Below are 16,045 nucleotides of genomic sequence, written 5' to 3' on the forward strand. Positions count from 1 at the left end.
GCAGTCGCCGAAAAAGTAAAAAGTAAAAAGTGGGACAGGCCCTTTAGTATCTCACCTGCAATTCAAAAGAATGAATATCTGTTCCAGCTATCCTTGCTGATCTGCTGGCTGTTCTATTCAATTACAAAGATCTGGCATGCAATTTTGTGTCCTGAAATTAAACTTCCCACTTAAAGAGGAGAAATAATTTTTTCTCGTTCAAAAGTTTCAAGAAAATGGGAAAGTATAGTGTAGCATTAGTGAGGATTGTTGATTTGAATTGAATTGAATTCCTTTAATGTCATTCAGACTTTACGGTCTGAATGAAATTTCGTTCGGGAAATGGTTTTTAAAAGGCACGTTTTAAAATTTAACTCTAGTTAGTGGTTGTAATCATGCTATTATGCAGTCATATCAGGACATCTAACTATTATACTAAAACTCTCAGCTTATTTATTTCTATGTGTGTGTGTGCGTGCCTGTCTGTGATTTCTGATTCGGTTATGTCATCAAATTACACCAAAACGGCACACAATTTTAGACCACCTTACTCACAATTGTAATTTGGTGGTTTGTATCATGTTTTGTTCAGATTTATCTTATACTAGACTAAGTGGGACCTGTTGGGGGGGGATGGGGGGAGGAGATGTGGGGGAGGGGGTGTGTGTGGGGGGGGGGATGTGTGTGAGGGGGGCGGGGGTTTGTGTGGGGGAGGGGGTGTGTGGGGGGGAGGTGGGGTAGTGTAGGGGGAGGAAGGGTATGGGGGAGGAGTGTGTGTGGGGTGTTGGGGAGGGGGGTTGTGGGGGAGATGGGGGTGTGGGGGAGGGGTGGTGTGGGGAGGGGAGTGTTAGTGAGGGGTGTGTGTGAGGGAGGGGGTGTGTGGGGCAGGGGAGGGGTGTGAGGGAGGGGAGGGGTGTGGGGCAGGGTGTGTGTGTGTGGGGGGAAGGGTGTGTGTGTGGGGGAGGGGGGGTGGGGGGGGGAGAGGGGGTGTGTGTGTGGGAAGGGGGGGTGTAGGGGAGGGGGGGGGGGGGGGTTGGTAAGAGGGGAGGTGTGGATTCCCAGCCTCAGCTCCGACCACACTCCTGGCTTCAGGACATGGCTCCGGACTCACTCAGCTACTCCAGTCCCCAGCGCCTGTCGTACTCACAGCTCCCGCCCACGAACACAGCCTGACCCCGCCGGCGGAGCACAGCCCACACTCCGCTGCTTCAGCTTTATTCTCGGCAGCTTGTGGACGGGTGGCGGCTTGTGCACAGGCGGCTTGTGGACAGGCGGCTTGTGGATATGCTCATGTACTCAGCCCCACATCCGGGACTTTATTCTCCAGCGGGTGCTCAGGCGGGAAGACCAATCTGCTGATCTCACGATTTTTTAACCCACATAACTTTTGTAATCTTCCACCGATCGGAACAAAACTTGGTGGCTTGGAGCAGAGGAGAACGGTGAGGAAGTGGCGAGTAATCCTAGCGATATAGGATAGTGTTTTTGTGCAGATTTAAAAACATCGCAGACCGGAAGTGGTCAAGATGAGAGTTTTAGTAATAGTATATATATTTCACAAGGCATTCACGTTTTTAAATTTGCAAAACACCAATTTGAGAAAACATTTCTTCCCTCTCCACTGGCACTTATAGTTATGATGTCACAATGGGATTGTAGCCCTGCTCGCTACAATGTTGCCATCACAGGACACTGAGTCCTGCCAGCCCTAACAAGTGCAGTTGCAAGCTACAATGTTGCAATCCCTTTCTTAATATTCCTGGCAGCAAGGATTTTTTTTTAAAGTTTAATGAGGGAGGGTGCATTTTTTTATTTTTCCTGGCAGCAAGCATTTATTTATACGTTTAATGAGGGGGGGGTGAATAAGGGGGAAATGAGCCTCCCCTGCACAGTTGGGGGAATGGATGAGTGCTGGAACATTGTGTTAGGAGAACCAGGCCTCCCGTGTGTTGGTCTAGTTGTAACTAAACTTTGACTTTATTAGAATAACATTTAGAGAATATCATTTGTTGAAGCTGTTATATAATACTTTTAGTGACCAGGAACGATTTTTTAGTACCAATGAAGAAACTAGCGGGGTACTCTTTTGAAATGGGAGTTTGATGCAGCATTTAGGCAGAGAAGATTGAACTTTACTCTGCATTGGGCACAAGTGTACTTGACCAGAGATGGCTTGATGCAGAAACTGGTGTTGAATGCGAAGAGTTCCATTCTCAAAACCAGTATCCTTTAACTTGAAGAGCAAATTAAATTAATATTTTAACTTGTTTAAACACTAAAGAGACCACAGGAGAGTAAATGAAGGCACAAGTATTAAAACTATTAACAATGCCAAATATTACTATTTCATGCTGAAAATGTACATTTAATATTCTACGATTAGTAAAATATATACGATTGTAAATTCAAATATATAATTTTTGTAAAGTGAGATTTATCTCCCCTTCAAGAGGTATTTTCTTTTAAATATTGCATGTGGAAATCTGCACATTTAGTGTTACTTTTATTTAACACTGAAATCAATCACAACAACTGAATGGGCCAGAGATTGTAAATTGCACCATGTGGTGTCACACCAGAATGTTGTGTAGTTGAGATGAAAGTCTCGTGGAAAATAGCTGCAGAACTTGAAAATATGCATAGTTAATAAGCTTTAAAACCACACAGTTAAGTCACAAGTGCTGGTGCAGATTTGCAGAATGAATCTACACGTGTGCTTAATGGTTGGGACACAGTACAAGTCTCCAATGAGAGTCTGAAAACACAACTGGCCAGCAGCTAGTGTGCTTGCAGTGATCTTTGTTCAGGTTGCTAATTATCAATGTGTTTTAAGCCAACAACCTCAGTCCTTCAATTTTACCAAACGCTTCTGATCTTGGTTTAAGGTCCTTTTTGATTGGCTGACCGACTGGCCATGCTTGCATAGTAAGCACACTGCGCAAAATCACAGTTTCCATTTTGCCCAGGGGGTCCCTGTGGACCAGCACTGCCAGGTATGCCGGGCTCGCCTTGTGGGCCTGGTGTACCAGATATTCCATCTTTTCCATAGCCAGGTGTTCCCGCAATGCCTATAAATGTGAAACACAACTTATAATTGCAGTTTCGTTAAACATAGAAATATAGAAAATAGGTGCAGGGGTAGGATATTCGGTCCTATGAGTCAGTACCGCCATTCAATATGATCATGGCTATTCATCCAAAATCAGTAACCCGTTCCTGCTTTCTCCCTGTATCTCTTGATTCTGTTGGCCCGAAGAGCTATATCTAACCCTCTCTTGAAAACATCCAGTGAATTGACCTCCACTGCCTTCTGTAGCAGGGAATGCCGCAGATTCACAACTCTCTGGGTGAGTTCTGATATGTGAAGGTTTGAACAAAAGGCGGAAGATGGGTGAGGTACGCAGTTCTTAAATAGCAGTGAGGAAACTTTGAAAAAGAGCTGGGAATCATAATAGACTCAATGTGATCTAACCAATGTAGAGGCACAAACAACAAATCTAATTTGAAGATTAACAATATAACCATAATATGTATGAACAAGAGAAACTCAGATTCAACCAATAATAATCCAGTGTTTCCATCACACAACAGTGTTCTGATCAACGAGTAATATTCAAGATTTTTAATCACTGGAATGGTTGTAAAAAACATTCACAAGACTTATTCTAGCGTGTATTTCCATCTGTAAAGTACATTTATCCAGCATAATTTAGGAGACTCTTCAACTGACCAAGCATGCATTAACATTAGCCCTACACTTATCCTAATTTATTCTCCCATTATCATCAAACACCACATAACACGTTGTCTAAAAATGCAGGATCCTAATATCACTTTACTGCTGCTATTTTTAGATCATATTTATAATTTATAATATTCAGCAATGTTATAGAAGTAAAATAAACTAGGTTTTACCTGGAGGACCTGGCAGACCATGATCACCCCTCTGTCCAATGCCTGCTGCCCCATGTTCACCTTTAGTACCTTTATCACCTGCAAATATTAAAGCAGTTATTACAAAGTAGAGCTGACATGTAAGATGCCAAGGGTTTTGTGCAATTAAAGGCAGATTAAATTAAGCAAAATCAAAGTAACTGCACTGATGGATCTCATAATGTATGACCACTACAAGAAAAGTATATTAGAAAATAAGAATAGGAATAGACCACTTGACCCTTCTAGCTGGCTCTGTCATACAATATAATCATGGGTGGTCTGTCTCAGGCCTCATCTCCTGGGCCTGTTTTCCATGGCACTAAATTTCCTGATATTTCAAATAAAAGATGAAATTCCACTTTAAATATCCCAAATGATCTAGTCCCCAGAATCTCCCACTCAAATATTCCAGAGATTCACAGCACTCAGTTTAAATGACTGCTCCCTATTTCTATTTCCTGTTGTTCAAGATTCTCCCATGAGTGGGAACATTTCAACGTCTATCCTGTCATGTCCTCTAAAGAATATTAAGTGTTTAAATAAGATCACACCTTATTCTTCTAGATTCCAAAGAATATAGAACTAATTTCTTTAGCCGCTCATATTAAAACAACACTGTCATCAACAGAAAACAGGCCATTTTTCCGTGGATCTATTTCCCCTAGGAATGCCTCCAATTATTTTTTAAAATGTCAACTGGAAAGCTCATTCCACACAGCTACCTTCTTAAATAGTTCCCCCTCATGTTACCCCTAAACTTCTGTCCCTTAATTCTGAAGTCATGTCCTCTTGTTTGAATCTCCCCTATTCAACCTTTCTCAGTAACTTAGTTGTTGAAACCCAGGCAACATTCTAGTAAATCTCATCTGCAGTACCTTCTGCAATTGTGACTTAGTTGCTGAATACTTAAGGTGCTATCCCACTGCAGCGACCTTTCAGCGATTGTCTTCGACCTTCAAGCTCAAGGACACTAGCCTGAAAAACCTTGAGTTGGATCAACCGTCAGCGATGAAACCGCGAGCTGGATCGATCGACCGACCACACACACACACACACACACACTGCAAAGGCAGGGGCCAGTGAAAGTGGGGGAGCACCATCTGAAATTCACACCCGCGATGAACAGAAAGGTAAAAGACGGCTGCATATTGTAAGGTAAGTCCTTTAGAGAGGGGGGGGGGGGGGTGGAGGGAGAGAAGGGGAAAGAAGGAGAGGAAAGGGGAGAGAAGGGGAGAGAAGGAGTGGAGACAATTATAAGAAGTCAGACAACGTTTAATAAAGTTTAGTGGGCATTTTACATTATCGGTCAGTTTTCCTTGGTCCTGAAAACTCCAATGAGCCAATTAAAATGCCCGGTCAGCAAAGGAGATTGCCTACAGCTGCCCCCGACTGCCTGTAACTCCATAGCGACCCCCATTCCACTGCACTACGAGTTCAAAAGAAACATGCTGAAATTTTTTCCACAACCTAGCTGAGGCCACGAGTATGCAGGAACTTCCCTTGAGCATGAAGGAGAATTTCAGTGACCTCATAGGACCTCCTAGGACCAGGTGTCGACCATGCTGCGAGTTTGAGTCGAGGGAAAACTCTTCTAAACTCGCAGATTAGGTCATCGCATTGGGACAGCCGCTTTAGCTATTTATTAACTCCAACGCTCTTGTAATAAAGGTCATATCCCATTTGCCATTCTAACTATTTATTGCAGCTGCCTGACAACCATTTGCAAACCTAGATTCCTCTGTATTTCCCTCAGCTGCTAACTTTCTCCATTTAGATAATAGTTTACCTTTAGATTCATCTTACTACAGTGCATAATTTTACATTTTCCCATATGAAACCCCATTTCCCAATTTTTCACCATTCACGGAACCTTTTTATATCTAGTTACAAAAACCTACCATCTTCAATGTGTGCCACATGCCCTTCTACCTATTTTCTTGTTACAACAGAATGTCTTCTCCAGGTTATTAATATCTATATTACTAAAACTCTGTTCTTGGGTTTTGGCTTTCTGTGCTGCGGTTTCCAAGTGTACGCCGCCACCTACGGCCGTCATTTTTGGCCACCTCGCTCAGAGCCCCCCTCCACCGCATGTGTGCCGAGGATTTTTCCCGTCGATTAAAATTGATAGAGATATTAATGTTTTTACAACATTCCCCATTCTCTCTGCTGCCCCCGCTGGCGGGAGGGGGAGGGACTATATAACCAGGAAGTGGTGTGCCTCAATCAATCTCTGCAAGTGGTGTGCCTCAATCAGTCTCTGCAAGTGGTGTGCCTCAATCAGAGCTTTGAATGACACTGACAAATGTCTACAGCACTGTGAGTACCCTTAAATTGGTTTGAAAATGAAAATATGGTTAGAGGTAAAAAAGCACTGCCTGCAAATAGTTGTTTGGGTTTGGGTTGAAGTAAAAAGGCACTCTCCCCCCACCCCCCCTCTCCTCTCCCCCCCCCCCTCCCCCCCCCCCCCCCTCCATCTCCTCCCCCTCCACCTCCTCTCCCCCTCCTCCATCCTCCTTCCTCCCCCCTCCTCCATCTCCTCCTCCTCCCTCCCCCTCCCCCCCCTCCTCTCCCCCCCCCCTCCCCCCTCTCTCTCTCCCCCCCTCTCTCTTCCCCCCATCCCTCCTTTCCCTCTTTCTCCCCTCTCTCCCCTCTCGTCTCTATCTTTCCCCCCCCCCCTCCTCTCTCCCCCCCTCTCACTCCCCTCTCCCCCCGCTATCTTTCCCCCCCCCCCTCCCCCTCTCCCCCCCCCCCCCCCCCCCCCCCCCCCCCCCCCCCCCCCCCCCCCCCCCCCCCCCCCTCCCCTCTCCCCCCCCCCCCCCCCCCCCCCCCCCCCCCCCCGTCCCCCCCTCCCCCCCCCTCCCCCCCCCCCCTCCCCTCCCCCCCCCCCCCCCTCCATTAGCGTGAGTGCGGGAGTAGTTAGTGTGTGATGCTGCATGCCGGCTGCCCCCCCCCCCCCAACCGCACATTGGGGGAACAGACCCAACCGTTCTGCACTTGGTCTAGTTAATTATAAATCATTGAGGCCCAGAACTGATCCTTGAGGCTCTCTGCTGGTTACTTGAAGCTTGAAAAAGACCTATATTTATTATGACTCTCTGCCTTCTTTGTTATAGCCAATCATTAATCCAGGCTAACATAGGCCTTAATACCCCGTGAACTCTTAACTGGTACACTAGCCTTTTACAAATGTCTCCAGAAAATCCAATGTAAGTCCCCTCGATCAACCCTTTTTGTTACATCTCGAAAAACCCCAGCAAATTTGTTAAATATGGTTTACTTGTCACAAAATCATGTTGACTTTACTTAAATGGATTCAACTTTTCTAAATAACCAGCTAATTCATTATAAAATCAAGCATTTTGGCAATAATAGATATTAAGCTAACAGGCTGACAGTTGCTTGCTTTTTGTCCTCTTCCCTCTTAAATGTGACTTCTTAGATTCTGGTTTTACAATCTGCTGGTACTCCCCAGATTCAGTGAGTTTCGAAAAAAAAAAAAATCAGCCAATGGGTTTACCAACTCTGGTATAGACTATCAGAACCTGACTATTTGTTTTATACTTTAAGTCCCACTAGTATTTCCAGTACCTCATCTCTTGTGATTGTCCTTCTGGGGTATTTAAAACTAGTCTATTCAAACTATTTGGGTTATTTGCAGTGTTGGGAAACTGTTTCAAAGTAATAATTTTAACTGCCACTTGAAAGCAAAAAGTGCTAGATAAACTCAACAGGTCAGGCTGCATCTCTGGAGGACATGGATAGGAGACATTTTGGGTCGAGACCCTTCTTCAGACTGTCACATCTTTGTTTGCTATTATACCCCAGCCTCATTGTTTAGCAGGTTGCACACTTACCCTTGTGACCCAACTCCCTTTTATATAACCCTAAAAGTTCTCACTATTTCCTTTAATCGCACTTGCCAGTTAATTGTTACAATTATGTTTCAATCTCTCCTTAGTGATTGCTCTTTTTAAGTAACGCTATTTTAGTCCCACAACGTTGCTATTACTTATTTTGTTGTTTTGAATAAAAATTTTCCTGTACAGTATACAAAAAATCCTTTTGCAACATTGCAACTAAATATGCTTCGCCGACCTTTTAGACATTGCAATTTGGATCAAAATAATGTTGCAATAATTAAACATTTTTCTACACCAGTGAGCACTCCGCTTCCCCCAACAGAAAATGAGGAGCCACCATCTAAGTCATAGCCATAGAGATATACAGCATGGAAACAGACCCTGTGTCCAGCATGACTAACAGTGAGTCCAACTTGCCTGTATTTGGTCATATCCCTCTGATCCATATATCTGTTGAAATGTTTTTAAATGTCACAATTGTATCCGCTTCTGTCGCTTTCTCTCGCAGCCTCTTCCAGATATGCACTATGCTCAGAGTAAAAGGTTGCTCCTGAGGTTTCTCTTCAATCTATCCCATTTCATCTTAAGTCTGTGCCCTCTGGCAAAAAGACTGTAAGTGTTCCCTTTATCCATGTCCCTCATGTTTTTATATACATCAAAAAGCTCAATCTTATTTAAGAGTTTGGATTTGTAAAATATTGGCATATCATTTTGCAGATATAAAAATATGATTGATAAGTAAATCAAGGCCTTTGTCTCAACATGGGGACAATCAAATCATTTTTAAATAAATGCTATTTAAGATTATAGTTTAAAATAAAACATTTGTTTTTTTGCTTCTATACCATAGTAATTCAAGTGACTTTTAAAACTAAATATGGGTACCTTTTGGACCTACTGGTCCTCTGGCTCCCTCTAGGCCAGGTTCTCCACGCAGGCCAGGTTCTCCTGGAACACCAGGTCTCCCCGGAAATCCATCATTCCCTGGTGGACCAGGAGACCCTGGCTTTCCAGGTGCTGCTTTAATCGATGTTGGTTGAAACTGAGACAGGAGATAGGACAACCGTGCTGAAAGTGAAAAGAACAAAGTCATGTATTTTTCTAATTTACTGAATTGGCCAGTGATTTCCACCCCCCAACGTCACCGCCATGTCAGACGACGTGCAACACTCGTTAGACCGGCAGGAAAAGAGAAGAATACCCATAACCATGGAGTTAGGTGGGTCTGGTTCCTACCAGTATATAGAGTAATACTAACACACGGGAGTCTATCACGAGTGATCAGTATATACTCAATGGCATTAGTGAATACAAATACAATTCATACTAGAACAATTGCCACCAGGTCAACATTCACCCCAGAGGGTATTTTTCCCCTGTCCGTTAAAGAAACGAGAGGGACAAGCTGAACTGGTGAGACTAATTACAAAGGGTATCATGGGAAAACCTGAACCCTTGCAATTCGTATCAAATATATTCACTAAACCCAAAAAAGATGGTGGATGTCGCATCATCATTGACTTAACTTCACTAAATATGTTTGTTAAGTATATACATTTCAAAATGGAACCGGTTGTTACTGCCAAACAACTAAATTCCAAAGGATACTTCATGGCAAGCATTCATCTTAAAGATGTTTACTATTTAGTACCATTCACAAGGATCATCGCAGATACCTGATATTTACCTGGATGGGGCAGCTATAGCAGTTTAAAGCGTTAAACCCCTTTTTCACAGGGCGACTTGACACAAGAGGTAACCAGAGTTTAACATCGTGGGAACCTCGTGCGATAACAGTACGGCATTCGTGGACCACCGTGGACCACCATGGCGCTAACGGCAGGTAATCGTGTAACTTGGGTACTCGGGAGAAAATTCAAGCAAGCATTTCTCCAAGAGTGACTTGTACACTTGTGGTTGAGCATTGCAACATTTTATGAACGTAGTGGCCAGTGCGATATCCGTAGTAACTCTTGTGGTTACCGTGAGAACTCCTGCGAACGGTAAACCCGGAAGCTGGACAGAGGGGACAGAAGGTGAGTAAAAAAGGTGTTCTCAATGTCGCCAATGGGACATGTGTCAATTGAGGACGTCCCACCTCATTGTCATTGTTGGAGAATCTTTTTAGCAGGAACACGCATAGATGGCTTCCAGAAAAGCTCAAAGAGGGGGTAAAGTGTGTCAGAAAGGTTTTTGCCATGCAGGAGAATGAGGAGGAGACGCAGCAAGAGAGACAGGTGGAGAGGCAACAGGAGATGCCAGAGATAACACTGCCTGTGGGCTCCTTAGAGCAGGGAGAGGGTGAGCAAGGTGGATTTCAGATTGCCTCCCCAGTAGCCGTTGTAGGAATAGCCTCTACAGACGCTTATGTAAAGGGAAGATGGCAGAAGGTAAGGCCATATAACTTCTCCAGGGAACAAGAGGGGGAACTTGTAGAATGGTACCAATTTTACGAGATTCTCTATGATAAATCCAGAGAGGATTATAGAAACAGGGAGAGAAAACAGAACCTGCTGGAGACGAAGGCTGCGGAGTACCCCGGGTGCTCATGTGAGTATATATAATCATATATCAGTTCATCAACAGGAGAACCATTTAATGTTATCCAAGATTTAAAAACATACAATGCTATAGATGTAAAAGTACTGTTTTTGCAGTTAACTTAAACTTCTCTTATAAGTCTGTCTGTGCCCTGCAGCTAAAAAGTAAAAAAGTCGCAGACAGCTTTTACACCCTCTGTGTTTGAGGTTGGAATCATGTCTCTAAGAGGCATAAAATAAATTAAAGAACTCGGGTGAAATTCTGACAAAGTTTGTGAATGCACTTTTATCCTCTTCGCACAGCACATTAAGCAGCTGATCATATTGTCCAAATTGAGCTCTCCGTTGAAAGATGGGCTTCACCCAGTGAGACTTCCTCTTAATTCTCTTTTTAATTAATCTCACCCTTCTGGCTTCACGCAAGCGTCCTCGATGCACATATTGGGCTGCTGCATACAGCGCGTCAATGAAAAAAAACACCATCCTGTACTCGAAACTACTTAGTATAGGCATGTCTCCAACTTAGCCAATTCAACCAAGGGAGGATATTTATAGTGTGTGAAAGAAAAAAAGTGACATCATTTGTGCCACGTGATGATTTAATTGCACTTGACAGTTTAAAATGTTCATTCAAGATTTAACGGGAAAGCTCGGGAGACGGACAAGTCACTCGCACAAATAACAGAAATGCCGAGTACCGTGGGAACTCTTTGTCTACCTCCCCGTTATATCGTATGATATCGTGCTAGACCACGACCACTTCACTCTGGTCACGTCTTGCATCAAGTCGCCCCGTGAAAAAGCCCCATTACCCAATGGGTTCACATCAGCCCAAGATTATTCACCAAGACACTAGAACCAGCTCTGGCAATATTCAGAAGACAAAAACATATTGTCATGGCATATCTTGATGATATCTTAAATGGTAAGCAAGACCATGGACTTGACTATGTTAGCTGTATCAGCTACCAAACAGTTATTCAAAACCCTGGGATTGTCTTACATCCAGATAAATCTAAGTTGAAGCCATCCACTATCATGGACTACTTGGGCTTCACAATTAATTCAGTCTATGTGACTATAACATTGCCAAGCGACAAAATAGTTGAATTGGCACAATCATGCAACAATTTAATGGTCAACAAACTACCAACTACTCGACAAGTAACAGAGTAATTGGTAAAATGATAGCAGCATTTCCGGCTACATAATTCGGACCTTTGCACCAAAAACAACATACAGGTCATTATGATCGTGTCATGAAGTTACCCACTGAAGCAATATCAGAACTACAGTGGTGGGCAAAAAACATTTGGCATAGTTTCAGCCTATTATCATCACTAACCCTACGTCAGTTATCCAAACAGATGCCAGTGCTCAAGGCTGGGGAGCAACTAACTCTATATCCAGCACAAGTAGTAGATGGACTAACCCAGAGTCATCGTTACCACTTACATTGGGCATTAATTATCTAGAGATGTTGGGTGACTTTTATGGTTTAAAAGCATATGCATAAATATGCATCACTTGCATGTACGGTTACAAATAGATAATACTACGGTGGTGGCCTACATTAACCATATGGACGGCATAAAATCGGTATCATGCGACAAGTTGGTCAACACAATTTGGCAATGGTGCGTCCAAAGTCATATTTGGCTATCAGCAACTTACCTGCCAGGTAAGCTAAATACAGTGGCAGACACTAGGTCACCTACATTTAATGACAACATTGAATGGATGTTAAAACCTAAAAAAAAATGTTCGCAAAAGTTATCAAGCAATATGGCACACCAGTTATCGATTTATTAGCATCAAGGTTAAATCACCAGGTACCTATGTATGTCACTTGGGATCCAGACCCTGAGGCAGCAGCGGTAGATGCATTCGCGCTGGATTGGGGAAATTCTTCTTCTATGCATTTCCTCCCGTCTGCCTCATCAATCGGGGACTACGCACATTACAAATGGATTCTGCTTCAGGTATTTTGATAGTACCCGACTGGCCAACACAGCCATGGTTCCCAATACTCCATGACATGGTTGTTGAAGCTCCGATGGTATTCCCCAGTGACCCAGAGTTATTAACACCCAGTGTCGGGCACAAGCCACCCGTGCCATGAAAAAATCAAACTCCTGGGTTGCAGATTCTGCACAAACCACTTCTGGGACTGGGATTGTCATAACAAACCATCAACACCATGTCAGCATCCCTCCGAACATCCACTAAAAACAGCACTTGTCCAGCATCAAAAAATGTGAGAAGTACTGCTTGGATACAGGGACCACCTACTCAACCGCTACAGTTACCAACGTACAGGAATTCCTGGCGAACCTTCACCACAATGAAGGGCGCAGCTACAGATCCATCAACACAGCTAGAAGTGCCCTGCTTGTCTATTTAAAGCCAGCTCCAGGACAACAGGCCATGGGGTCGCAACCGCTGTTGGTCAAACTAATGAAGGGTATTTACAACTCTAACCCCTAGACCAAGGTACACCCATACATGGGATGTCAGTGTGGTCCTGACATATCTCAGGGGATGGCCACCAGCCAGATCCCTCAACCTGGAACAATCTATGCTCAAAACACTCATGTTGATGGCACTTGTATCTGCACAGAGGGTCCAGTCACTACACATATTGCGACTGGACACCATGCTCACAGCTCCAGACCAGATCTCTGTAATTATCCAGGGAATGATCAAACAGAGCAGACCAGGAACACCTAATCCAGACGTGGAATTCCGGGCTTACCCGCCAGAAACACGGTTATGTGCCATGACCCTACTATGCTAGATAGACACAACCAAAATATTCGAGGGAGATGAAAAGCCTTGTGGGTCAGTCATAAAAAACCTTATGGTTGGGTGATGAGCCAAACCATTTCGAGATGGCTCAAGCAGATGCTAAAAACTGCTGGGATAAAAACTAACATGTACAAATTTCATTCCACCAGGGCAGCATCCACGTCAACGGCTAAAAGAATGGACGTGCCTATAGACCACATCCTGGCTACAGCAGGATGGTGGGGGGGAAAGACTGTTCAGAAATTTTATAATAAGCCGTTGGCAAAACCTGTTTTATTTGCAGGAAAGTTTTTCCAGACTGCAAATATTTAATTTAAGCCCAAGGGAGCAATTTAATTTCTTTGTTGTTATTGTTAAAAAATACCATTGTGTTTTTCTACAAACAGATTAATTGGTTGATTACGATAACACACTTCCTCCCTCAAAGACTTTGGCAGTGATGTAGTAATATCACAGAGCTTTGAAATCTTCACGGAATCACTCACGTGACTCCGAAGTAAAATAGTAAGATTAAACGAGAACTTACCAGTTTGAAGTTTGATCTGTATTTTATGAGGAGTTACGATGAGGGATTATGTGCCCTCCACTCCCATCCTCAATAATATGGGTCAAATTCATAAACTGATGTCTCCTTGTCTTTACTATGTTTACTTCAATAACTGTGTCTATCTGTGATTCCACACCGCTGCTTTGAAGTATGCCGCGCATGCGTGCTGAGAGGGTTCTTCACGTAATCCCTCATCGTAACTCCTCATAAAATACAGATCAAACTTCAAACTGGTAAGTTCTCGTTTAATCTTACTATTTTACATTATAACTGTACCTTAAGAATTCTGTTATCTCTAAATCCACGTTCAGTCTAAACCTCAGAAAAGCACTCTCATTGCAAGTGGTTATTTAAAAAATTATTTTGTTCCTAGGTGCTCTAAAATTATCAATTCACGCTAAATGACAGGATTGTCTTGCATCCAAAAGTTTAGGAAATTGAGAGTGCCTAAACACATTTACTGTAGTTAATGAAATAAAACCTTTTACCTTATTGCTCTAAGCTAGATAAAAAGTTGGCTCCATGCCTATATTCTTAAATAAGTGGAGCACAACAATTCTAGAAATATGTATAACCTACCATCAAGTTGTTTTGACAGCTCTTCTCTTATAAGTCTTCTCAATTGTTCTGATGATGGTGGTTCACCCTAGGGGAAGCAATAACCAGGTGTGTATGTAAGTCAGAGTCAGAGCCAGAGTCTAGTAATAGAGGTGATATGTTTCTTGCCACCTGACAGGACATTAGGGAAGAAATTATACAGAAACGTGAATATCTAAATTCCTTCCTTGTTCTCAGTGCACGGATCTTGCTGCTGGAGGTTTGATCTCACAAAATGTTTCTTAATTTTACAAAATTATCAAGCCTAAATTCTATGTACTTATAAAACTCTGATCTTGGATGTGTGTGTGTGTGTGTGTGTGTGTGTGTGTGTGTGTGTGTGTGTGTGTGTGTGTGTGTGTGTGTGTGTGTGTGTGTGTGTGTGTGTGTGTGTGTGTGTGTGGTGTGTGTGTGTGTGTGTGTGTGTGTGTGTGTGTGTGTGTGTGTGTGTGTGTGTGTGTGTGTGTGTGTGTGTGTGTGTGTGTGTGTGTGTGTGTGTGATGTTCGTCTGCGTTTAACATCTCCTTGAAAACACGACGCGTAAATGGTGACATGTTTACATATTCTGATAGAGATTTATGCCATGATGTAAAAAAATCGCCTTATCTGAAAATTTGATGCATTACAAATGTGCAGAAACTTGGAAAAAATAACTGCTTTTTCCCTGCGCTTAGCCCTGTGCTTAGCCCTGCTTACAACATTGTTGCTATTCAAGTACACTGTGTTCTGCTCGCCCTAGCAAGTGCAAATGCATTTTTTGTTTCAGTTTAAAAATGACGGAGGCTGAATAAGGTGAAATGAGCAGCCTCTGTGCAGTTGTCGGCTATGGGTGAGTGTGAGAATATTGTGTTAGGTGGAATGGGTTGTGTTGAAGAAAGGAGAATGGGTTGCGTTGGGGGAACCAGGCCCCCCATGGGGGCAATGAGTGATTGCTGGAATATTGCGTTGGGGATCGGGTTGCGTTGGGGGCCAGGCGACTTGGTCTAGTAGAAAATAAAGATTGAAAATACCTATATTCTATCTTGAGATTATGCTGGTGGGGGTCATACAAAGCTAGGTAGGGACCAGAGTTTTGTTACTGCTTATAGATTTAATCAACATATAACAGTAAACATATATAACAGAAGAACATTGCCAGAACTGGAAGATTGTAGCTAAAAGGAAGTATGCAATGTTATGTTGTTTATTTTGGAATAGAAGTGGCTGCAAGGAGATTTAACGGAAGTGTTTAAAACATAAATTTAATGTAAATAGATTTCATATAAATAGTGGAGATATGTAGTGGCTTTTTCACCCAATGGGTAGAAAGGATCTTGAAGTAACTGCTTAAAATGGTGGTAGTGGCAGCAACTCTCATCACTTTCAAAAGCACTTCGACATATACTTGAGGAGCTGTTGCAAAGTAATCTGTTTTCCACAGGCACAGGTAGAATGGCCCGAATGACTTACTATGGCATCATGAATTTCTATGATTTTTGAATTGAATTGAATTGAATACCTTTATTGTCAGTCAGACCTTACGGTCTGAATGAAATTTCGTGCCTGCAGTCATACATACAATCATACAATAATAAACAACAATAAACACAAATTGACACCACCACAGTGAGTCCTCCAAGCACCTCACTGTGGTGGAGGAAAAATCTTAGGGCTACTGTCTCTTCCCTCCTCTTCTCCCTCTGCGCTGATGCGATTCCCCACCGGGCGATGGTACAAACAGTCCCGTGGCTCACTGAACCCCGCAAACGGGCCGGCTCAAACACCACGGCCCGGGG

At 43.2% G+C, this 16,045-nt stretch overlaps 1 protein-coding gene across 2 annotated transcripts in view; it reads right to left on the reverse strand.

Moving 5' to 3' along the window:
* Positions 1–2,469: 2,469 nt before the first annotated feature.
* The window catches only part of col22a1 (collagen, type XXII, alpha 1), a 260,574-nt gene continuing 246,998 nt past the window's right edge, over positions 2,470–16,045 (reverse strand). For both annotated transcript variants that reach the window (XM_055633867.1, XM_055633868.1), the window contains 4 exons: positions 14,253–14,319; positions 8,664–8,846; positions 3,895–3,972; positions 2,470–3,047 (listed from right to left, as the gene is read on the reverse strand). In XM_055633867.1, coding sequence (XP_055489842.1) covers positions 2,860–3,047; positions 3,895–3,972; positions 8,664–8,846; positions 14,253–14,319 — 516 coding nt within the window. In that variant the 3' untranslated portion in view covers positions 2,470–2,859. The remainder of the gene's footprint in view (positions 3,048–3,894; positions 3,973–8,663; positions 8,847–14,252; positions 14,320–16,045) is intronic.

The sequence above is a fragment of the Leucoraja erinacea genome, chromosome 4 (genome assembly GCF_028641065.1).
Source record: "Leucoraja erinacea ecotype New England chromosome 4, Leri_hhj_1, whole genome shotgun sequence".
Classification (NCBI taxonomy): domain Eukaryota; kingdom Metazoa; phylum Chordata; class Chondrichthyes; order Rajiformes; family Rajidae; genus Leucoraja; species Leucoraja erinaceus.